This window comes from Myodes glareolus, chromosome 21 (genome assembly GCF_982192425.1).
Source record: "Myodes glareolus chromosome 21, mMyoGla1.1, whole genome shotgun sequence".
NCBI classification, from domain to species: domain Eukaryota; kingdom Metazoa; phylum Chordata; class Mammalia; order Rodentia; family Cricetidae; genus Myodes; species Myodes glareolus.
In genome coordinates, this window is record NC_142046.1 from 56,680,979 (window position 1) to 56,705,008 (window position 24,030).

Below are 24,030 nucleotides of genomic sequence, written 5' to 3' on the forward strand. Positions count from 1 at the left end.
CACTATCTCCTAACTAAGCCCTAGAAGGCAGGAAAAGAAAACACTGCTTGAGAAAGCTTCATGAACAGAGACTGTCCTCCTGCTGTAGGTGACCTTGTCCTTTTGGAGAGCCTGCAGGCCCTTTTTTTGTATTAAATAAAATGGGAGTGTAAGGACTGATGATCTGATTTGGTGAGCGGGTCACAGAAACGGCACTGGCATCTGTTACTTCCACTCTGCGATCCATTACTTCTGGTCTGTTAATGGCCGGAGACATTTGATTAACTGCTTAGATGTGGACGTGAAGGGGACCCAAGGTGGGCTGCGAAGTATATCACGTGGCTAAATCTCTATTCCATTGCTTCACCTGCTTCTCTAGCTCCAGATATCAGGCAGACCGGCAGCTGGGGCCTCAGAGGCGGGAAAGGCTCCATTTACTCCAAGAATAATTGTGTGTTTGTGCATGTGTGGATATGCACATTATAATATTCTGTCAATAAGAATGCTGAACCAGAAGGTAGTTTATCATTTTTGGGACTAATTAAGAATAAACTTCTTCTTCTCCAATAAAAAAAATCATGCATTTATTAGATCAACTGAAAAAGGAAATTAAGAGAATTTTATTATTTCTAAATATTAACACAATACATAGTTTATGCATAATGGTAGCAGAAAAGAGGGTCTGCCTTTTATGCATTCATAGCTAGAGTTGTAAGGAAAACTTTTTTTTTTTAATAATCGGTAAGTTACAACATTCCCCTTAATGGTAAACATGTTCTGGAAGCCAATGTACTAGACTATATTAATTTGAGATGCAATTACGTATTTCATTTTGACCAGGCTTATCATTCCAGGTTATAAAAGAAGGGAAGCTTCCTTTGTATGGATTCTACTGCCGAAAGCAATTGTAGAAAGAACCTAGCAGCTGAAAGGATTGTAAGACCTCGAGAGCAAGAGAATTAAGACCCACAGGCTGTAGGAAGTCTCCAACTTATCCCCTCACCTTTTTCTTTCATTTTCAGCTCAATACTTCTTTCTTAACTAAAAACATTGCAAAGCTTCTAAACTTGAGCTTCCAAGGCGGCTGCGGGTAAAGTGCTGGCTCGGTAAAGCCTGAGGGCTTGAGTTCAACTCATGAGAGTCGTAGCAGAAAGAGGGGACCTGCTCCTTAAAGTCGTTCTCACTTCTACAAAAACATCATGGCACCCACATGCCTACACACACACCCCCACACGCCTACACCCCCACACGCCTACACCCCCACACGCCTACACACACACACACGCCTACATACACACACGCCTACACACACACACGCCTACACACACACACCCACACGCCTACACACACACACCCACACGCCTACACACACACGCCTACACACACACACATGCCTACACACACACACACGCCTACACACACACACACATACGCCTACACACACCACACACACACACACACACGTTTTTAAAAAGAACTTCCATATTTAGTATTTTTAAGTAGTTACGAAGTGCAGTCAACTATGGAAAACCAAAAGCAGAAATGATGAAATATTGATTAGAAAACCTAAGAACCAAGAACATCATGGAAGAAAAATGGAACCACTGGCTAAAAATAACCAGAAAAGAACCTAGGAAAAATGATTCTGTTATTTAGTACTGGTGCTTTCAAAAAGACTTAGACCAGGTACAAACTAGACTTTCATTTTTGATGGGGTCCAGAAAGTGAAATAAAGCTTCAACAGAGACTGAAAGACCCCAACAAGACCAACCAACAAACTAATCAACCAATAATAATAATAAACTGGAAGCATATGGCTAAGAATTAGATTTATTGGGCAGCACAATCTGCCAAGAGAACAAAATCTGCCTTCTGTTTCTCTTTGCTGATGGAAAGATGGTTTGCTGTGTTCCAGCAACGGGGCCTACAAGGCAGGCACATCAGATGGTATACTAGTTACTAACAAGGCAGGCACATCAGATGGTATACTAGTTACTGAGGCACAGTTCTCTTTACAGCTCAAAGACAAAACACTCATTGCACTGTGCTGCTGCAGAGATGTCGCTACAGCAACTGTGGGCGGTGTCTAGCAGCAAGAATGCGGGTGCCTATATCACACACTGGCTACAAGGGTGGAAGACTATTAGTTTTAAATATACCGAGTCAAACCTGAAACAAATATAAAAATGTACAGGAAAATTAATAAAGGAAAATGTAGATTTGAAAAAGTCTAATGACCTTTTCAGAAGTAACTACATATTCCACCCTATGATCTCATAAATCAACGCTTTCAACTGTCTGGACTCATACGTGACTGTATTCTTCCCAATGTGCATTCTCTCTTCCTCCAAAGGCTGTTCTATAACAGCAGGGATGTTTCTGCCAAAAATTTCACAGTGCTCTAGAAATTGGACACATTCTTGAATAACAGTGTCCCTCAGCATGATTGTATGTTTTGACATGTTTTCTAGCAAGGACAGGAAGCACCTTTTGGCATAATACCACGTGTCAGTTCCTAGCTTTTTATGGTAAGGCTCCAGACTTTTGATAACTCGGGAAATGCCAAAGTCATAGTTTCCTTTGGCACAATAGAGGGTTCCTATCACCAAGTTCACAATGCAGAGGTGGTAGATTTTCTTGTCTGGGTCACCATAGGAGAGTTGTTCTTCCTCCTTCTCAATCTTCCTCATCAGCTCCTCGGCTTCCTCATTCTGACTTGTCATGATGTAGGAGACACAGAGGTTGGCTAGGACAATGGCGCTGACGCTCAGGATGTTGTCGTAGTTCTTCTTGACGATGGGCTCATAGAAGCCGATGGCCTCTTTGTACTTGTTTTCCTGCATGAAGAGAACGTGGGCCACATTCAGCTTCCACACATCATGGTCATTGCAGAATTCCACAGATTTGCGGAAGATCTTCTCCACCATGGGATAGTTTTCAAGATTCCAGTAGATTTTTGCCTGGGCCATCAGGACAGGGATATACTTCTCCAGAGTTTCATCGTATTCATTGACAGCTTTTATGACAATCTCATCATCTCTGTTGTGTCTTGCTTCCTGAACTTGCTTAGTGAGTCTCCTGAGCTGCTCAGTCAGCATGCCAGCTAGCCCGTCCAGCTTTATGAAAGCCTCTTCAGGAGCCGTCTGGCAAGTGATCATGGCATCCAAGAAGTCATAGAGATAGGGTGTGAGGAACTTGTATGTCAAATGGGCATTCTCTGCCAGGACATCAGCTGCCAGGTCAAAGTACTCGTATTTACAGTAGAGCAGCAGCAGGTTGCCGAAGGTCTCTGGGGGAAACGGGTTCTGTTGGAGCAGGAACTGGAGCTTCTCAAACCCCTCCGTAGGTCTGGCATCCATGTTCATCAGAGCCTGGTTGTGCAGGGTCACAGGGTCCAACTCTTCCTCGGCCCTGGGCGGCATATCAGTGAGGGCTTCCTGGGCCGCCTCATAGTTTCTCAGTTGGTACTCTATGGCTGCCTTGAGGTTGAAGGCTTCGACCAGTGCTGTCTGGTGAAGGACTACGGTGTTGCCAACACTTCGGACATCAATGCCTTCGGTGGTCATGCCCACACCTAGCTCTGGGTGCTGACGGATGCCTCGCTCAATGATGTTGGCGATATGCTTCAGAGCAGGGGCATAGTGCCTGTTGCTGTAACAAGCTAAAGCCAGGTTGTAAGATACATCAGGCTGGTAGCCAGAAGCCTGCAGGGCCGCAAAGAACTTGGAACAGGCAGCTTCGTAGTGTCCCTCTTTGTAGAGCAGACAGCCCATGTTGACCAAACCATCTGGGTCATTCTCCCCTCCACTGTCTTCTCCAGCTTCCCCACTCAGCAGCTGCTCCACCAGGCTCCTGGCTCCTGGCAGGTCGCCCTCGCTGTACTTGATGGCAGCCTGGAGACGAAGGACGCGAGTCTGATAGGCGGGGTTGTCCAGAAGGAAGGCGACCCGCGTGGCCTCGGGATACAGGCAGGCCTTGTAGAGCGCCTGGGCCTGGTACAGGCGGTACTGCTCGAGTTCCGGGTGCATCTGGCTCAGCTGCTCATAGCACTCTGCAGCGAGCTCGAACTCCTGCAGGCGGTAGTAGCAGTAGGCGAGCAGCGACAGCCCGGCGCGGCTGCGGGGGCTCCTCTGCAGCTCGGCGGCCAGCAGCTGCACCGCCTCTGAGTAGCGGGAGTCGCGGATGAGCCGGTAGACCACGGCCGTGAACTCACCGTCGGGGATCTGCGAGCTGCTCAGCCCCGCCATAACTGTCCAGATTGTTGTGCATCCTCGTTTCCAAGGCAATAGGCCAACCGGAAACGGAAGTTGTTCAGAAACTACTTTGCTGCAGAAGTATCATGTTGTGAATAACAGCGACCTGCCGGCGCTGTTTTAGCAACTTCTGGCTCATTTTTGAAACACTATGGTGTGTGGAGAGGCAGTGGGGCCTGAACAGGAAACTTCCCTGTACGTTTCAGACAGCGCCACTGCACATCCCACCAAGCACCGGGTTCTCGTTCGCGCTACATTCTGGGAGATGTAGTTTCTCCTGTTTGACGTGTTTCGGGGTTTGGGTGTCTCTGCCTGTTCTGTAGGATAGGGCTTCTGTACCTGTTTCTATGCTCCGCCTGCTTCCTTTTGAAGGTGAAGTAAAGTTTGCGGGTGAAGGTCCGTTGCGATGCCGATAGTTAGCTGTTCCGTGACGTGTCGAGCCGCTTAGCGATGGTGACGCGCGTCATCACTGGAATTCGGTAATTGAGTATATTCTCTCCAGCTGCTCTAAAGTCCACTCTCTGAGAACGTTAGCAAGCATGGACTGGCGTGTTTCGTTCATTTTCTTCGAGGGAGGGCAAAGAAGTGTCTGCATTGTGACTGGCTCTGCTTTAGATTTAAGTATCCCTCACCCCCTTTCTCTTAGATGACAACTGTTAAGAATGTAAATTGTTGCTTGAATTGCTGAAACGTGGCTTTGGTCTTTTCCTTCTCCAAGGAAAAACATCAAAACTAACATTTCCTCCTCTTCTGTTTTACTTTTCTAATCCTCTAAAGTTTAGAAGTTAGAGTCTAAACTCTACCAAACATTATGGCATGTTTGTCAGAGATGTAGTCAGTTTACTTCTCAAGCTTGTAATGGTGTTGGGTATGACTGAGCTGGTTAAAATTTGGATTTTTTTTTTATATAAAATAGGAACACATTGCCAACTCCTTTCCTATACACATACTCTTAATTTGAACATCTCTAGGCAGATATCATTCTTTTTTTTCTTTTCCCATCTATTTAGAATGGGTCTCTAGGTTCTGTATAATCATTTTGGGGAGGTTATTCTGTATAAATTCAATTTTATATTAGTATGAAAGGTCAGCAAAAAACTACAGACTTATAAAATTATATTCAATCATTTTTGAAAACCACATCCATAGTTTTGGCTAATACTAATACGTGGGAGCTATAAATATAACGTTTAGTCAAATATTAGAGAAGGAAGTAAATTAGAAGAATATAAAACTGTTCTATCCAAGCAAGGAAGTGACAAGTTGTATGATTTTCAACAATAAGCCTGTAATTTATGGCCACATGTCATCCGTGGTAGCTCTGCTAGGCCCCTGGGAGAGCGTTACTCCACAGGCTTCCATGATCTCCCCTGGCCTGGCTACCACCCAAGGCAAACAGACCGAATGAAGGCATGACTTTGCTTTGTGATCAAGGGTATTGTTCACCTCTTTAGTAGATTTGCTGTCCATTAATCTTTTCTGTAGTCACATTTTGGAGCCAGCAGCAACCGTATTTCATGGCACTCTCTTCGGCTTCTCGCAAACCAAACAGAGCTTTCTGGAAATCTGTGAATTGCAGGTGAAGGGAGGCTCTGGCTCAGAACAGCTAATAGAACTTGTCCAAACCCACACTGGGAGATAGAAAGGGGAGGGCCATGTTATCTTAAAAGCTAACCTCAGAGGGAAATAGCGACTACTAGTTAACCTAGTCATCATGTATGGACCCATATTTTAGGGAATATTAGTAACTTGTGTAACAAGTCTGTCTTTGTCCCATAAGCCAGCTCCCAAATAATGATGTGGCGACTTATTGTTAATTATGAACACTTATTCTTATTCACTATCTCTTATAACTTAAATTAACTCATATTTTTATAAATCTACATACTACCTTGTGCCTTGTGGCTTTTACCTCTCCTTCTACATACCCTGCTTCCTCTCGACCAGCTGGCAATTCCACCTTTCTTCTTCCCTGAGACCTCTCTGTCCCCAGAAGTACCACCTCACCTCTCCTGCCTACTATTGACTGTTCAGTTCTTTATAAAACCAGTCACAGTGACACATCCTCACACCGTTTAAAGCTTGCTTTTTAAAATCATTTTCTGATTTAAAAAAAAATCTGGTTTGGGCAGTAGAAATTTGATCTTTGTGACTTTAGTTATAGCAATGAGAAGGTATTCAAAAGTAATTCCTGGGTAGTAACATAGGTATCAGACACTGGTTACATCTAGAGAAAAGCTCCAGTTGACATTTAAAATCCTCCACTAGAAAGAAGTGTAGGCGGACATTTCTGCCCCACCCAGTCCCGCAGCTGTTCAGTTCCAAAGAAATACACAGAGGCTTACATTAATTATAAACTGTTTGGCCTATTAGCTCAGGCTTATTATTAACTAGCTCTTACAACTTAAATTAACCCATAATTCTTGTCTATATTTAGCCAAGTGGCTTGGTACCTTTTTTTGGTGAGGCATTCTCATCTTGCTTCTTCTGTGTCTGGCTGGTGACTACGTCTCTGCATTTTTTTCTTCCCAGAATTCTCTTAGTCTGGCCGCCCAGCCTATACTTCCTGCCTGGTTACTGACCAGTTAGCATGCTATTAAACCAATACGAGTAACAAATCTTTACATTGTACAATAGCATTGTCACACAGCAAAGAAGATCATTTCTCAGATATTCTGCTCAATATACCTGGACCAGAAAAGTTTGCGTGAGTACTAAGGAAGTGAGAGTCTGTACCTCCCGTCAGAAGCATGAAGTGTGGCTCTAGGCCAACAGAGGAAGCTGCTGGGGAAAGCAGTTATAACCAAGCCAAGACTTTTACCAACCTGACCTCAAGCTGTAGTCCCTTGTAGTCTGTGACGCAGGGTTGACTGTAGACTGATGAATGCTGTGTGTGTGTGTGTGTGTGTGTGTGTGTGTGTGTGTGTGTGTGTGTGTAGTCGGGGACTAGGAGGGCTCCCTCATGCTGGAGTGGTTGACTCTTGCTCTTTGAAAACAATATTCAGAAGGCCAATCAATGTTTTAAAATTCATCCACATTGAACTATTACCCATGATAAGCTTCTATTAAATAGTGATAAGATGAGATAAGATGAGAGAACAGTGTTGGGTCCAGGGGGTTGTGCAAGGATGGGGACAGACCACAAAAGTCTAATAAACCAGAAGCAAACTTTATTCCAGAAATCAGATTCCAGGAAAAAAAAGAAAAAAAGAAAAGATCTCCATGGGGCACAAAAAGCTTATCAGCTAGCTGAGACCACAGTCAGAGATGGATTTTGTAAGGCTGTGGCAAAGGCCAGTTTCTGAGCCCACCATCTTATATTAAGGTGTACCAAGCATTAAGACTGAACAAAGGAATTTTTACAATCTCGAGGCAAACCTCAGATTGCCTTTCATTACAATCTTCATTAACAGAGTTTTTCAGTTAAATTAGTGTTTGTACTTAATTTATTGTCTTCCTTGGTGCTTCCAGGTGGTGTTTACTGCAGCCCTGTGCTCTCCCCTTTGTTGCTGCCAGTTTCATGTAGCAGGGATAATGAGTAACCCAGAGGTCATGTATCTCTTAAAACTTGACTCAGCTCATATCCGTAGGCTAGCTCTCAGTTTGCAGAAAGCCTTGTACACGGAGCTATGGGTTGTAAAGCAGAGTAACCCACGGTTGATCGTTAATCTTTAAGCTGCTGAGAAAGCTGTTGACAGTCTGTTTTCACTCTCCTAGGCTTACAAGTTTATATTTATTTATTTCTACTTTCTTATTTCTGGAATCTACATTTTTATATTCTTAGTCTTGGACCCTTCAAACAGGGGGCAAGAAATTGCCCTTTGCATCTTTAGTTTTTCTGTTTGCTGAACTATGCTTACAGTATGAAAACATTCACATTCTGTAGACCAGGCTGGCCTTAAACTCACAGAGATCCTCCTGCCTCTGCCTCCCAGTGCTGGGTTTAAACCACTGCCTGGCCTCAAATGACTTCTTAAAATACACAGAAAAAAAAGAAAAGACTCTGCTCTTCCCTAGTTTTCTTGGGTGCCTACAAGAACCATCTAGAATAGCAGTTCTCAATCCATGGGTCACAGTCCCTTTGGAGTCACATCTCAGATATCCTGCATATCAAATCTTTACATTATAATTCATAACAGTAGTAAAATTACTGTTATGAAATAGCAACAAAAATAATTTTAGATTTGGGGGTCACCACAGCATGAGGAACTGTATTAAAGGGTCGCAGCATTAGGAAGATTGAGAATCACCATATTAGAGTTATCTTTGTGTTGGTGCCTGTCTGTGAGCTTGGTAGCTGAAATGTGTGTGTGTGTGTGTGTGTGTGTGTGTGTGTGTGTGTGTGTGTGTTTGACTTGTGTCCTCCTTCTTATTTCTTGGGAAACTACTCTAGTGGCCAGGATTGAAAAGGGCATTTGATTTAGACAGATTGGGGACTGACCAAGTCATTTTCAAAATACTGTGAGTGCTCGAGTCTCACCGTGGGGCTGGCATGACTGACACCTCTGTTGTGACAGGCTCACTTCTAGCTGGTCCCCGACAGGCAGTTGGGGAATAGATGAGTTCTTCTAGGGAGCTGGCGTGATGAAAGGAGGCCCCTCTAACGATAGAAATTCTAGAAAGCAATAAACTGGGTGGAATATTAAGAAATATCACAAAGGATCATTTTGTTTGCAATAGAATTTTGAAATAGCATTCCCAGCAAGGAGAAAGCATGTGGTGTTTGCAATAAAATGATTTAATGCCTTAGTGAAAGGAATTAGGCTTCCAGGAAATGGCTTGGGGCTCAGGGTGAGTTTTGCTGAATTTCATGTAGAAGAATTTCAGGCAGGCTGTAGGCAGAGGGGGAGTGATATTTGGTTCTTGAGGTATTAGTGTTTCTGACTGCCCAAACCCACGACTGATTCCGTGTGCTTTGTGTTTGGCAATTACTTTTTTAATCACTCACAAGTGGCTGCTTCTTTGTTCTGTAAAACCAATAACTTAGGAATGGGAACAATGTTTATTAGTATTTTAACTATACCCGTGCTGAAGCATCGTCTTCTCTGGTAAAAGAACATCTTTTGCAAACAGTTTCTAGTTGTTATTTCTTTCTCCTCTTCACTCCAGACTTCCTTTTTTTCAGAGTGGTAAATTTGTCCTTATTTCCTCTTGAATTCTGGTTGCCTTTACACCCAGGCATCCACGAATGATGCTGGGATCGACCTTCCCATCACTATGACCTTCATAGCACACCTCTCCAGTTCTTCAAATTAAGAAATGAAATGACCCCAAGGGAGCAGTGCAGCCCTATGGTGGTGGTGCTTATGGTCAGTTTGACAGGATCTGCAGGCTAAGAGATAAGCCTTCAGGATTAGGGCTATGCAGACTTACATTGATTGAGTTCCCTGGCTAGAAAGACCCACCCTACATGTGTCCTGGTTCCCTGGGCTCCCACACCCAAAAGGGAAGCTAGCTGAATATAGTGGGTAGCCTGTTGTTTCTGGTTCCGACTGCCTCGGTTCTCCCACGGAGATGGACTGTACCCTTGAATTGTCACACAAAAGAAATCCTTCCTCCTGTTGCTTTTGCCAGGGTATCTTCCCATGGCAATGGGAGAAGTAGCTGAGCCAAGCCTCCTCCATCCACAGATGGGAGAAGATGGGAGAGACAGTCCAGCAAAGGGAGCTATCAGGAGAAAATGAGGTGGGGGACCTGAAAATGAGATTCATTGCAGGGTTATAGTAAAAAAAAAAAAAATCAAAAGTTCAGTTCATATTTACAGAAAACCAATGCTGATGAAGTTAGGAGTCTTTTGGAATTTTTCTGCTTTTAGTTGCGGTTTTGATTGTTTTAGAGGAGGGGGCTGAGGCAAGCCAAGGTTAGCGAAAACCTGCCTATGAAACTGGTGCGGCGCATGTACAGCTCACCCACCTGCTTTCTTTGGGGGCAAATTATCTGGAGACTGAATTAACTTCTTAGAACATAAGCCAATAAGCCGAAGCCATAAATTCAGCGTCAATAAAAACGAAGCAGGTTCCCCACGTCTCACTTTAAGCTACAGCTTTATTAAATGGACTTATATTACATGTATTTTATTAAGCACGTTTGTAATAACTTCTTTTTGAATTGACAAGTATTTCCTATTGTTTCCCTCTGCCTTTGTGGAGGACTGGATCCCTCTTGAAAGCAGTTGAAAAGCGTGGCTGGGAACGCTACGCAGTGGAAGAGCTAGGAAAAAGATCCAGTTTGGATAATTGGGCTGGCTTAGTTGAGAACTGTGGCCCTTGTGGGTAAGGCTTCCCAAACTGTGTTCTAGTCTTCTGGCTCTACCAGTGGGGAGTGAGGGTAAGGAGCTACATACTCGCCTGTCTAATGATTGATTTTTTCTAAAAACTAGAGATCTAGCCAGCAAGTTCCTTTAGCAATGCAGTAAAATAGCTAGAATTTTTTTCATTTAAATTTTTAATTTTATTTTATGTGGATGGGTATTTTGCTTGCACCACGTATGTAGCTGGTGCCATGGAACTGACTAACAGATGGTTGTGAGCTGCCCTGTGGGTACTGCAAATTGAATCCGGGTCCTCTGAAAGAGCAGCAAGTGCTCCTAACTGATAAGCCATTCTTCCAATCCCAGAACAGCTAGGTTTTTAGACAAGAAAATACGAAGGTCTTGTAGCTAGTTTTCTGTTGGAGAATATTCAGATAGACTCACAGGGTAAACCACTACTTGACTTGAATTGTAGCAGCCTTTGAGAGTCTGATTCTAAAAATGGGGTCTCAGAAAACAGTCTTAGTAAGCCTATAATTTTACTATATGCAAATCATGCACTCTTTAATACTTAAATTTTAGGGTTTTTTTTTTTTGAGACAGGCTTTCCCTGTGTAGCCCTGGCTGTCCTGGAACTCACTCTGTAGTCCAGGCTGGCCTCAAACTCAGAGAGAACCGCCTGCCTCTGCCTCCTGAGTGCTGGGATTAAAGGTTTAAGGAGTCTATCCTGGCGTAATAAGAAGCATGGGTGTGCACAATGGTTAGAGCATGTGATAATCTAAGATGCTGTGAGAGAGCACACCCATGCATTTTAGGAAGATCCTCGGCACAGGTAGCTTTCAGTTCAGCTTGGGGGCGTATGGACTGAATGTGTGTCCTCAAATCCCTGCTGAAATCCTTACCTCCAGTATGATGGTGCCAACAGTCAGCATCGTGGTGCCATTGGAAGGTAATCAGGATAAGTGGGTGATGAGGATGAGACCCTCATGATAAAATTAGGGACCCTAACGATCTCTCCCCCTCTCTGGGCCACATGAGGACATATGAGTGCTAGGTAAACGAGGAAGAGAGTCTTCCCTGAAAAATTGCTCTAGCATCCTAATCCGGGACTTCTAGCCTCCAGACTACGACAGATTTCATTGTTGAAGCCACCCGGTCTGTGGTGTTGCTGCAGCAGCCTGTACTAAGATGAATGGACATTTCCTTCCAAGAGACCCTCATCTGAAAAACCCATGGAGCATGCGCCTGGAAACTACTGCTTTTTCCCCTCTATGATTCCCCCCCACCTCCCAGAATTCCCTATAACTCGAAGCATAGGCTATATGGTCCTTTTTAATTGGCTTCTTTTACTAAGCAATATAATTTAAAGTTCTTCCATGTCTTTTCATCTCTGTTCCATTGCCTGGATGTGGCAAAGCTTATCCACACACCCAGTGAAGGTCATTTTATTGTTTCTGTGTTTTAGCAATTACGAATGAGGCTTCAACAGACACCCACATAGAGGGCTGTGTGTAGACGTGTTTCCAGCTTCTTTGGACAGGTACTGAAAAGTTCTGCTGTTTCAGTGTGTAGTCGTTTGATCCTTTTAGTTTTAGCTTTTTAAGTAGGTAAGTGGGTAAGAAGTGTCCGCGCCCTTGTGCGTCCCCGGCAGTGTCAGATGGCCGTCCCTGTTGCTCTGATGTCACTGCTTTGGCTTCAGCCTTTCTGATATGTATTTAGGTAACTATATTTTTTAAAGGTAGGCATTACCTGGTAATGAATATGTGGATGTGACTCCAAGTACATTAATACTACTCCCTCATCATACTCCTTTGGAGGGTAGTGTGTGTGTGTGTGTGTGTGTGTTTATGTGGGTGCACATGGATGTGTGTGTAAAACAGAAGTCTAAGTCTGGCTTCTTAGTTCTGCTCTATCTTATTCTTTGAGATAAAGTCTCTCACTGAGCCTAGAGTTCACTGATCTGACTAGACCTGCTGGTCAAGACACCCTTGGGATCCTCCTGCCTCCGTCTTCACAATGCTAGGGTTACAGGTCCTTGTCATTGTACCTGGCTTTTTATGTGGGTGCTAAGGATTTGAACTCATGTCTGTATGCTTTTCCAGTGAACACTTTACTTACAGAGCCTTTCCCCAAGCCCCCCCTCTCATTCTTCAACAGACGTACTTAACTCTGAAGTCCCTTAGTCTCGGATTTAGCACTATGCTTGACTTCCTGTGGGTAATAAATGTTTACCGGTTGCATGGATTTCAGCTATCTGGATGCCCCTGCTTTGGAAAACTGTGAGAAACCCATCTGAAGAGACTGGCACTACTACCAAGGCGCATGGTGCACATACACACTCGAGTGTAAACACAGGGCGGGTACTCTTTTGCTGCGTCTTGGAATAGTATCATTGACTCTCTCGGAGGCGTTGTCAGGCTCAGAACACTCTGTTCTCAACCACACAATGTGCCTCCCACAGCGTGGGTTGTAACTAATTCTCCTTGCCTGACCACTGTGCTTTGGGCCAATGGAGTCTTCTAGAGTCAGCTGAGCGCCTAACACCCCTTGGATCCTACCGAGGCTGCTTCCAAATCCTAGAAACCATTACACATTTCCCCCCATGAGATCACACCCGTGGCCAGTGTCCCCCAGTCTCTCACCTCCTGCTTACTGTCAGAAACACAGTGCATTGTCGTGATCAGCTTGCCAAAGCTTTATGGCATCCATAAATTGAAAACTACCGCCCCTGACAGTTGTGAGCCTGTGTCAACACCAGATCAGGTTGGCTGTTCTGGAATGTGTTTGTGAAAGTGCTAGCCCAGCCTGGAAGCTGTTGACGTCAGAGGCTGTAACTTCATTAGATGTGGCCCTGGAGCATTGTGGGTCTTGACATTTAAGAACATTTTTTTTTCTTAAATTCTTTGATTCGGTTACAGGGTAGAAACTACTTGGCTGCCATGTTTGCCGCCAAGAGAACAGTTTAGAGCCAGTGATGTGTGGATACCATTGCTCCTTCCCTTTCAGCAGATTGTTACAAGAAGGGCTGCCGACCATGAAAGATAGCGACGTCTGCTGGGGAGGCTCCCAACCTGTGTATACAGCACAGGCTCTGTCTGATTCGGTCAGCATCACTTTGTGGGCACAGCGTTGTTGAGAACTGTGATCTCGTTCTGGTGGCAGTGCAAGCCATGGCCTGCCTGCTTTGTGCTTGTGTGTGTTTAGTAGACCGTTGACTCCTCGGAGATCCCCTGCTTCCTTCTCTTCCTTCTCTGCTGTGATGCCCTGTCCTTCATTGCAGGAAGCAGACTATTCCATGCCCAAGATGTGACGTGAAGTCTATACGCAGTTCTACTCTGAACAAGTCAAGGAAAAGACTGGGTTCTGACTGCTTCCGTCAGGCTCCAAGGAAAATGTCTGTCTCAGGAAATTCAAGGCCCGAGTCCCTTGTCTTGTGGCTGGTTCCTTGGTATGGGACATTATCCTAAACTGGAAGGTAACCACGGGTGCTTCGGCTGCCAGGAACCAGCCAGAGTGACAGAGGAACCCAGGCGTCCTGGGAAATAGAAAGTGCAGCAATGAGATTCAGGGAGGACCCGCAGAGCTGTGTGCAGCTTATTAGCTTCCCTCTGCTTGCCTGTACCCACTGGGTTCCCAGTGCCAGCAGAGGAGAAAATGCAAAAGCAGATTTGGGTTATTTGTTTTGGTTTTGCAGTGCTGCAAATTGAACCCAGGGCCTCATGTGCATGAATCGCTCTCTACCATAGTGCTATTCCTGCAGCCCCGAAGGACAGTGTTGGGAATGCAATCTTCCTGGTTTGTAGATAGTTACCTCTCTGTGACTTTGTACAGCAGGTAGTAAGTTCTGGTGTCTTGGCATATGAGGACACTAGCTGTATCGTATTAGATCCCCACTGGAATAACCTCATTTAATCTTATTGTCTCCGCAGAGAACATGTCTTTATATGCTGTCACCTGGGAGGTTGGACTGTTAATGTCTGATGTCTGGGGAAGAAGAAGGGGAAAGAATTTAATCATTACACAGCACTAAATGCAAGGACTGCTTGTTTTCCCGCATCTTTGCTGCATTTGTGTAGGTAGAAGACTTCAGATGAACACTATGAAGGACGGGAAACTCGGACAAAGGCTAGGACAGTGAGCCTCAGACAGATCCCCGGTCCCTGTCTGCGTGCAAGGTTTTTCTACATTACAGAAACATTTAGGTTCCCAACAGATCCCTTCGGTGGCAGGGTGGGAAGCCCCAGTGGGAGAACCTGTAACCAGGGAGACTCGCTGAGCAACTGTGGTCTAGACAGCTGAAAAGCAGGGCCTTGGGAGTCAGCCAAAGCTGCCCAAGAGTAAGACAGAAGAAAACCCGTTTCCAATTTGATTTAGGGGGAAGAAGGAAAGCAGTGGAAATTTGTGGGTGACGTCTCAGCTTCTGGCTTGGGTGAATGTTGTAATTCCTTTATTAAGTTTTCAAAGAAATAGAGAACAGCTCCAGGTCTCCATTGCATAGTTCATTCAACTTCTGACATCAGGATCTCCACCTGCTGACATCAGGATCCCCACCTGCTGACATCAGGATCCTCACCTGTTTTTGACATTTTTGAAATATGTCATTTTCCTCACGGTAGAATCTGATTGTTGACAAGTTAGAGCAAACAGGGCCATACGAGGAAGGATTCTCTTATCTGGAGGGCTGACACTTGTCATATTTTGGAAACGTCTTTTCCACCCCATGCTCTGTAAAGTCAGGATATGTCTGTCAATCAAACTAAGCCAATGTGTTCAGCTTTGCTTGGCTCACTTGATGTAAATATAGTCAGTTAGATTTACCAGGAATCCTGAGTGGCTTGATATTGGGATGGAAAATCATCTAGAATTTAAAGGAATCAGTCTCTACTTCGTGACTGGCCTTTTTGATCCCAAACTGTTGTTAGGTAACTCTTCAGAAAGCACCCAGACTTAAAGCCAATAGTCGTTATTCGTCAGCCAGTGGGCTACACGGGGAACTTGCCCAAATTGTGTAGCTGTAAACACCTGCCTTTCTTACCTGCATAATGATCTGAAATATCAGACAACTGATAGCCTGGTCATGTGCTATCTACCATGTTCCAGGTCTTGTGTTAGGTGCCTTTGGGGTAGGGGGTCCAGTGTTTAGCTCTGGCTCAGCTCAGAATAACAAAGCCATGTTCCACAGTTCGCTCTTTGCTATTGCTACCAGGGAAACGCCTGGGCCACTTCTTGTCAAGGATCACAGGTCTCCTCAGATGGTCAACGATCCCTGTAGGTAAGTGCATGTCTGTGTAGTTGCAGGGAAGTCAGGGAGAGGCTCACCTTTGACCTCATACCTCAGAAAATGCCTACTGATTGATGGTCAGACAAAGTCAGGGGTTTTTAGTGACCACTTTAGGGTTCCTTTTGGCTTAAAAGTTCAAGACTGGACATACAGCTGTCACTTCCTTTACTGTGTGTTTACCCAATCCTTGCAGTTTTAGCCAACTCCACTGCACAGACAGAAAATACGAAAAAAACGTAACTGGTGCTCTGTCTTACACCCTGCCCGTGGTTAGAGTACAGACCCCATGTCTTCTCTCTCCTCAACGTACTTACATTGTAAGAGTGGCGGGAGAGTTTGTGAACTTAGGTTAGCGGTCCCATCTTAAAGAAGAAGTAGGGGGCAGGGGAGATGGTTCAGTGGTTAAGAGCACCGACTGCTCTTCCAGAGGACCTGGGTTCAGTTCCCAGAACCCACATGGCAACTGTCTGTAATTTCAGTTGCAGGAGACCCGACACCAATGTACATAAAATAAAAATAAATTTAAAGAAAAAGCAGCTATACAGGAACTAACCTAAGGTGTGCCCCGTGCTTCTGCAATAGTGCATCTGCCCTCATCTAACAGAGAAACAGACAATGAACAAAGGAGGGGATGTGTGGAATTAATGTGTGGAATTAATAAGTAGAAGCAAGAACCCTCAGAGGACAGTTGGGCTAATGCAGGACTAGAGGGTTCCAGACCCAACTAAGCACCCTTTTGAGCTGTATCTGTGCCTAGCACATTGTTGTGTTCCTGCACCCCAGCAGAACTGTCAATGCCTACACAAGGAAAGTCAGTATTCCACCCTGAGTCTCCTTACAGTGAGATTACTCCATGCCAACAACTTAATACAGGCTAGGGTCAGTTAAGAAAATGCTTCCATAAGATTGGTTTATAGTCGCAGGCAATAGTGGCACATGCCTTTAATCCCAAAACTTGGGAGGGAGAGGTAGGAGGATCTCTGAGTTCAAGCCTGGTCTACAGAGCGAGGTCTGGGATAGCCAGAGCTACACAGAGAAACTCTGTCTTGAAAAACAAAACAAAATCAAACAAACAAAAAGAGAACAGAAAATGATGTGTAGGCAAGGCTGTGGAGCATTTTCTTGATTGACGATAGCTGTGGAAGAGCCCAGCCCACTGTGGGAGGTGTTGGCCCTGGGCAAGGGGTCCTGGAAGTGTACCTGAAAACAGACTGAGCAAGCCAGGAAGAGCAAGCCGGGAAGCAGCACACTACCGTGGCCTCTGCATCAGCTCCTGCCACCAGTTCCTGCCCTGACTTCCCTGAACGATGGGATATAAGCTATAAGCAGAAGAAAACTCTGACATTTTATCCCAGCAATAGAAACCCTAAGGAAGACACTATGCCTTGCCCTTGTCCGTTTATTCACCCATCTATTTGGTAAGCTATTATTTCACAACAACGCTTTGCTTTTTCCTTGGGTTGCTAGAAACTGAGCCCAGGACTTCACATGCAAGTCAAGTGCTCTACCACTGAGCTACACCCCCAGCTAATTCCTTCGTCTATTCGATGTGTTTGAAAGCCCCACTGCCACATGAGATGCTATGGAACCCGATACAAATTTGGACCAACGATCCTCCCATCTTTGAAGGGAAAACATAAAGATTCAAGAGCATGCTGTGTGGTGTGCTAGGCACTGAGAGCTTTGCAACTTCTTGCTGCCCACTGGCCTTCCCACAAGCCTGGTTTTATTGCAGGCTGAGACCGCTTCTCTGCCTCCTTAGTAAGTAAATGTTGAGTGGAAAAATATGATGAGACCAACCAACTATTCTCACCAACTATTTCTGATTTTTGATGCCATGAGTTTGTGGTCCTAAGCAAAGGGTGCTGGCACGTGGACACAGACATACATTCCCTACCCCAAACCCGCACACACCAAAACAAAATAAAGATCAGTCATGGCTGACACACACTTGAATTTTGCATCTGTCAGTGCCCTAGAAATCTCAGCAAAGGATTGCGTTTATGCCTGGGTGAATTATTCGCCTCTCTTAAGAATCAAGTGTACAAGGTGCTGTGGTTACGGCAAATGGTTGTCTCATGTTTCCAACCCTAGTGGAGCTGAACTCCTTCCAGGAGACCACATGTATTTTGGAGGAAGCCTGGGGAGCAGAATAAATATTTTAACAATAAATGTAACGGGTCCCTAGAGACGCCCACTGCATCGGGATATTGGTGAAAACCGCACACACCTCCGTGGGCCCCCTAGTCGGAACTAGAGGTATTTCACCATTTTCCAGGTCTGGGATGTAATTTTATGCATTTCATCTCAGCGAGCATTTTTTGAAGGCGGCCTTAGATGTTCTCCCTCAAACCAGGGAGGTATCCTCAAAGATCTGAATTCATGAAGTGGAGTTAATGTATGCCAGGTAATGGTCAAACCCTGCAGGATGGTGGCTGTCTAATGGACATGCTCCTGGTTAATCATCTTTATATCTCAGATGGGGAGAGGAGCAGGTACCCTCGGAGGTCAGGTGCACAGAGGCCAGTTCCAGTTCCGGGTGTTGTTCCATGAGCACTCGACAACCCCAATCCCACCCTTGTCGGTGAACATAGAGCTGAGAATTTGGTGTTTCTTGGTGTTTGAGGGTCTGGAGATCAACATTGAGCATGGTTGTGTTCCTCCGCCACTTCCTCGGGTTGTGTCCCAGATCAGCGGGCTGTGTGCCAATCTACCAGGCCTTTAACCTGAGTCCTGATTTATGTCTAGGTGAAGCCCAAAGCTTCAAGGAAGAGGAAACAGTTCAGGCTGGCTCAGATCGACTATACTAAATACTATCTAGACAGATGTGCTAACATCTGTCTGACGATGAGCCAGAGCTCCCCGTACCATCCGGCTGAGGACCAGAGGCGGCGGTGGACAGTAGATATAACTGCTCAGAGCTGCTAACCATCTGGAGCTCAAGCAGGGCTGGAGCCTTTCAGCCCTGTCTGTCTGGTCTTGGATGGGGTTTCCTGTGCCGGTAGAGGCTTTCTTTACAGAACAAAACCCACTCCCATGCATTTGAATGAAGATCCACTAATTCCAAGCTTTGAGCATGAAATAGTTTTTTCATGTGTTTCTGGGTAACTGGAATGGGTAACCAGATGAGAGTGGGTAACCAGATGAGAATGGGTAACCAGATGGGAATGGGTAACCAGATGAGAATGGGTAACCAGATGGGAGTGGGTAACCAGCTGAGAATGGGTAACCAGATGAGAATGGGTAACCAGATGGGAATGGGTAACCAGATGAGAACAGGGTAACCAGATGAGAACGGGGTAACCAGATGGGAATGGGTAACCAGATGAGAATGGGTAACCAGATGAGAATGGGTAACCAGATGGGAATGGGTAACCAGATGAGAACGGGATAACCAGATGAGAATGGGTAACTAGATGGGAATGGGTAACCAGATGGGAATGGGTAACCAGATGGGAATGGGTAACCAGATGAGAACGGGTAACCAGATGGGAACGGGTAACCAGATGGGACAGCTGGAATCCTCAGATGTCAGATAACTTATTCAAGGTCCTAGAGAAGGTCCATGACAAAGCAGATGCTAGTGCAGATCTGTCTACATCTGCCTGCCATGCCCCATTGCAGGAGGATGTGGAAATGGCTGTCCTGCCAAGACTGGATGTCTAGGGTAAAGGAGCAATGTGATTATTTTGAGGAGTAAAGAGTGTCACTTCTCTTTCTTAAAATAACTATTTCTAGTGGAGAGAGGAATTGGTAACTTACGTGGTCCAAAGGTTCTGCTGAACTCAGGTTTAATCATCAAGGCAGAGTCATGGAGAGGGTAAGGCTCGTAAGGCCAGTGGGGGCCGCTTCCACTGCCGGCTGGGCACTTCATAGACCTTCGCAGAGATGCCTGGACTTAGGATTTGGTACCTTATTTACTTGGGATTTATTTTGTAAAAAGCTCCACCTCTAATGCCAGCCTTTGCACTATGCTGAGAGCCTGGCTCTGTTGGTGATTTCTCTTTCAGGAGGGGAGAATTGAAACCCGAACCATGTGACAAGCGGCGGGGCAGGCAGGGCTGCGTCCTATGCAAATGCAAGCCACTCTGCCTCCTCCAAACAGAAATCTGCCATAGTTAGATGCGGGAAATGTGGGGTTGTGTGTGGGTTTTCTTGCCCAGGAGAGGGCCGTGAAATAGAAGGGTTTGAATTTTGACTCCGGCAGCTCTGACTTAAATACTAGACATTGAGTTTACTAGTCCTGGGGCTTAGCGTTAGAATAATAACTTTTCCTTTGACCCAAGTTCATTCCCTACCCAAGGAGGCATTCTGAAGGTCAAGAATTCTCAGACTGTACCTGCATGCCAGTGCCCGGAATGCAAGGTGCTGAGCACCCAGGATGCCTGAACAAAGGTACCTAGGCTGCCTGGTGAATGGAAGCGGGGAGGCTGCTGACTTCTGAGTTTATCCTGGAACCTAAACTTCTCTCTCTGACACAGCAGTGGAGTGCGTTCTCTCTGACGTAAAAAGACAGAGGTTTCGGAAAATGTGGGAATAGGAAACCCTAAAATGATCACAAAATAAGGAAACACCAGGATTAGGGTATTTACTTTTTGTGAGTTGATTCCTTGAAGTTATTTTAATAAAGTATGCTATTAAGAATTTCAGCCAGGCAGTGGTGGCCCACGCCTTTAATCCCAGCACTCAGGAGGCAGAGGCAGGTGGATCACTGTGAGATCAAGGCCAGCCTGGTCTACAGAGGGAGTTCCAGGACAGCTAGGGCTACACAGAGAAACCCTGTCTTGAAAAATAAAATTTCAAAACTTCAGTGTAAATAAGTATTTTTTAATATATGAGAAATGTATAAGCACACATAACCTACAAAAGCAAAAACGGCACAAAGATACAAATGACAAGCAAGTGCTATCAGTCTGGTGCAAAATCTCCCTGCTCCTGGCTTCACTATTTGCTGCCCCTGGGTCCCTAACCCATCTCTGCTTCCCTTGAGGTTGCTCCTTGAAGTCACCCCCCCCACACACACATACACACACATCAGTCCCTCCTGCTTTTTTGGCCCCTTTAAGTGAAGCTTTCAAGACAGCTTGTCTACAGTACTCCCTGGTCTATAACTCTCAGATATAGCAGTATGATTTCTACCCCACTGACAGGTCCCCCCTTTTGCAGCAGGGAGATAAGGTTCCCTTACCGACTCCTGTTATACTGCTGAATTTGGGGGTTGGAGTTACAAAAACTGAGTCAGTATAAAGAGGTGCTGAGAGGGCTGATGGGGGAGAATTCAGAGACACTAGCTGGAGGCTGGTAAGGAGTAATTAAGATTGGAACTAGAGGACTGGAGAGCTGGCTCAGCGGTTAAGAGCACTGGCTAGTCTTCCAGAGGACCTGAGTTCAATCCCCAGCACCCACACGATGGCTCACAACTCTCTGTAACTCCCCATTTCTTGTTGAAAAACACCAATGCACATAAAATAAAAAGTAAATAATAAAAAAGATTGGAATTAGAGAGTAGGCCAGTTTGGTGACCAAAATGTTAGCCATGTGTTGGACACGAGAGAGATTGTAATTCCAAACACAGACAAGTGAAACTGACATGGCGGTCAGTCACTGGCTTCCTATGATCACTAATTGTAAGTAGTTCATGCACTGTTTTAGATGGTAGGATAAGCTCTTAAGCCGTGTCTCCTACGGGGTCTTCCCTTCAGACCTTCAAGAAGAAAAGTTAACCCAAGAGAGGGGAGGAAGAGGTGAACTGAAGAGAGATACTAGGGTCATTGGGACTGGTGGTAACAATGCGCATGTTTGGCTGAGGCTATGGCTGTCTGTCCTCTCTGCTGGGATAGGGGCGTCTGGATGAAGGGGGGTGCTGTTGCTTGTGCTTCTCTGAAGGTGCAGGCAGAGAGGAACTTGCAGCCGTTCCGTTTGCAATGGCTCTGTCCCTGTGGTGACATTGGCCCAGTGGACAGGGAATTTGTTGAGCCAGTTGCCTAGTTTTGTTGGCTTCCTGGCCTCGTTTCTCTGAGCGTGATGCCCTTAACTTATTGTACTTTCCAGAGACCAAGCCTTCAGCTTCACAGGGCACAAAACAATTTGAGGCAAAACAAACAAACAAAAACCTCCTACAGCATATGAATATTCCAAGTATTCACATACATGCCTGTGACATGAATCTGAAGTGCTCTCTTCAGGTAAAGAGTTCTCACTGTTTCCAGTTGCCCCAGCAACGCGTACAAAGCATTTAGCCTCTTCCTTTTTTGTGTGAATGACAGAGCCACTCTAAGCCACCACAGCCTCCATGGTTTTTGTCTTGATGCAGCCTGCCAAACGTGAGGCCAAGGCGAGACGCCATCCCGGCTGGCTACAGCTCCGTGAGCATGCGTGTCTCGGCACCCATTTAAAGCACAGCCGAGTACCCACAGGCCTGTGTGGAAGCACACAGATGTCATTACTGCTCTTCCCTTTTGGCTTGGAAGGAAACGTAGCCATTAGCCACCTGAAACCTCAGCGGACAAAGAACACCATAAAGTTTTAGCGGCGGTGAGACAGAGCTTGCAAATGTAAGCTCCATTACCAATATCAGGGAGTAAGCTACGCTGGCTGCGTAGTGGAGAAGTTCTGCCGGAGTTGGCTAGGACTGGGTGGTTATTACAAGCGACTAGAAGATTCCATTTCTTCTGAGAAAAGAAGTAAGATTTGGGCAAACATCAGGTGCCATGCCTTTGATTTCCATCCCCCTGTGTTCAGACAAAGCCGTCAGGACTCCGTACAAGCTTTTGATATGCCCAGCGTCATTCGTACTTTAGATTTCTGTGGCCGCAATGGAAGGGATCTTTTTGTGACTGATGCTCTGTTTTCAGACAGGGTCTTTGCAGCCCACGGTCACCTTGAACAGGCCAGGTGTATGGGTGTGTGCCACCATGTCAAGCAAACATGAGTGGCATGGAAATATCTCTCAGTTTCTCCCACGCTCAGGCCTTCCTGTTAGACTCATTTTTACGGGACAAATCCTATTCAGGTGCCGGGGAGAGGAAATGTTTAAACACTGGGAGTCAACTTGAGATCCAGAACTCCTGAATGAAACCAAATGTTTCAGATGACAATTTTGGTTTGGTTTTTTTTTCTTAAAACTTGCTCTCCTGGGGGCTGTAGACACCACAGACCGAACCTTCTCTGCCGTATTTAGCTGCTGTTAGTCAAAGTACTGAGTACCATTTAATGTCTTCAGGGTTTCCTGAATGGCCTAGAAACAAAGATAATGAAAGAAGGCAATAGATTTCTCTAAATTAACTTAACAGCATCTCCAAAAATATTTCTCTCCAAATAGCTCACGAAAGAACTTGGCCAGGACTTTCATGGCAGTAGAGAGTCTTGAACACGAATCTGTCAGCTGCTTTGTAAGAGTCCACGGATGCTGTCACCTTCACAACTCTGTATTTCTCCTGGACAAAACAAAAGGAACGAAGTCACCACTCCCCTCTGACACATGAAGGAAAACTCAGCCAAAAGTCAGCTCTCTGACAGTGAGGAATGCCCAATGTCACAGATTTTCTTTAATAAAGACTAAGCTGGCTGTCCACTAAGCCAATTTCAGAGTGTGACCTGTAACTCACAGCCTTAATTACACAGAGGAAACGTGAATAGGTTTATTAATGCGGTGAAAGGGAGCAGTGACCCTACCTGCCAAGTGGCAAGGTGGGGATAATTAATCTGGTCAATTAAAAAAGAAACAGATAATTTAAAATGCAAAGCCGTCCATGTGGCGCGTTGCATTCTGCTCTCTGGAAGCCCAGGTTCTGGCCATCAATTCGGCTCCCTTCCATGCATTTTCTTCATCATTTCCTTTTGAAAACTTGATGGGCCATGCTTGACTCAAACGAAAAAACTTCTGTGTTTTATATCACGACCTGCTTCTGTCTTGTAGTCTAGAATGTTTCTTCATTCTAATGTGTCTTCTAGAAACGCCCCCTCCCCAGGCGACTGAGTCCCCATGACCACCTTAGCAGTATTCTTTTCTCGTTGTGGGGCTGTTAGCACTTACTCTCCCTTCAAGACTGTTTGTCTGTTTCCCGGTGTAATTTTCATACTTTAAGAGCGATAGAGCCCGAGCCACACTGTCTGGCTTATCTAATCCCATTTATGATCCTATAACCTTGAAGTTTGCCACAACCTGGCTGTCAGCACCAGATCCTGAATACCGGGGGGTGGTGTGTTTGCTTTGTGAAACAGGAAATTAGTCAAACAGTTTCTTTCCCACAAATGTTCATAATTCC

At 45.3% G+C, this 24,030-nt stretch overlaps 1 protein-coding gene and 1 long non-coding RNA gene across 2 annotated transcripts; one reads left to right on the forward strand and one right to left on the reverse strand.

Moving 5' to 3' along the window:
* Positions 1–562: 562 nt before the first annotated feature.
* On the reverse strand, positions 563–4,237 carry LOC148118733 (intraflagellar transport protein 70A2). Its single transcript, XM_087900070.1, has one exon. It carries the CDS (start codon positions 4,224–4,226, stop codon positions 2,232–2,234), a length of 1,995 nt encoding a protein of 664 aa, XP_087756196.1. The 5' UTR covers positions 4,227–4,237; the 3' UTR covers positions 563–2,231.
* Positions 4,238–4,504: 267 nt separating this feature from the next.
* Positions 4,505–23,345, forward strand: LOC148118734 (uncharacterized). Its single transcript, XR_015735874.1, has 2 exons — positions 4,505–4,711; positions 23,085–23,345. It is a non-coding gene; the product is annotated as an uncharacterized LOC148118734 (long non-coding RNA).
* Positions 23,346–24,030: the final 685 nt, after the last annotated feature.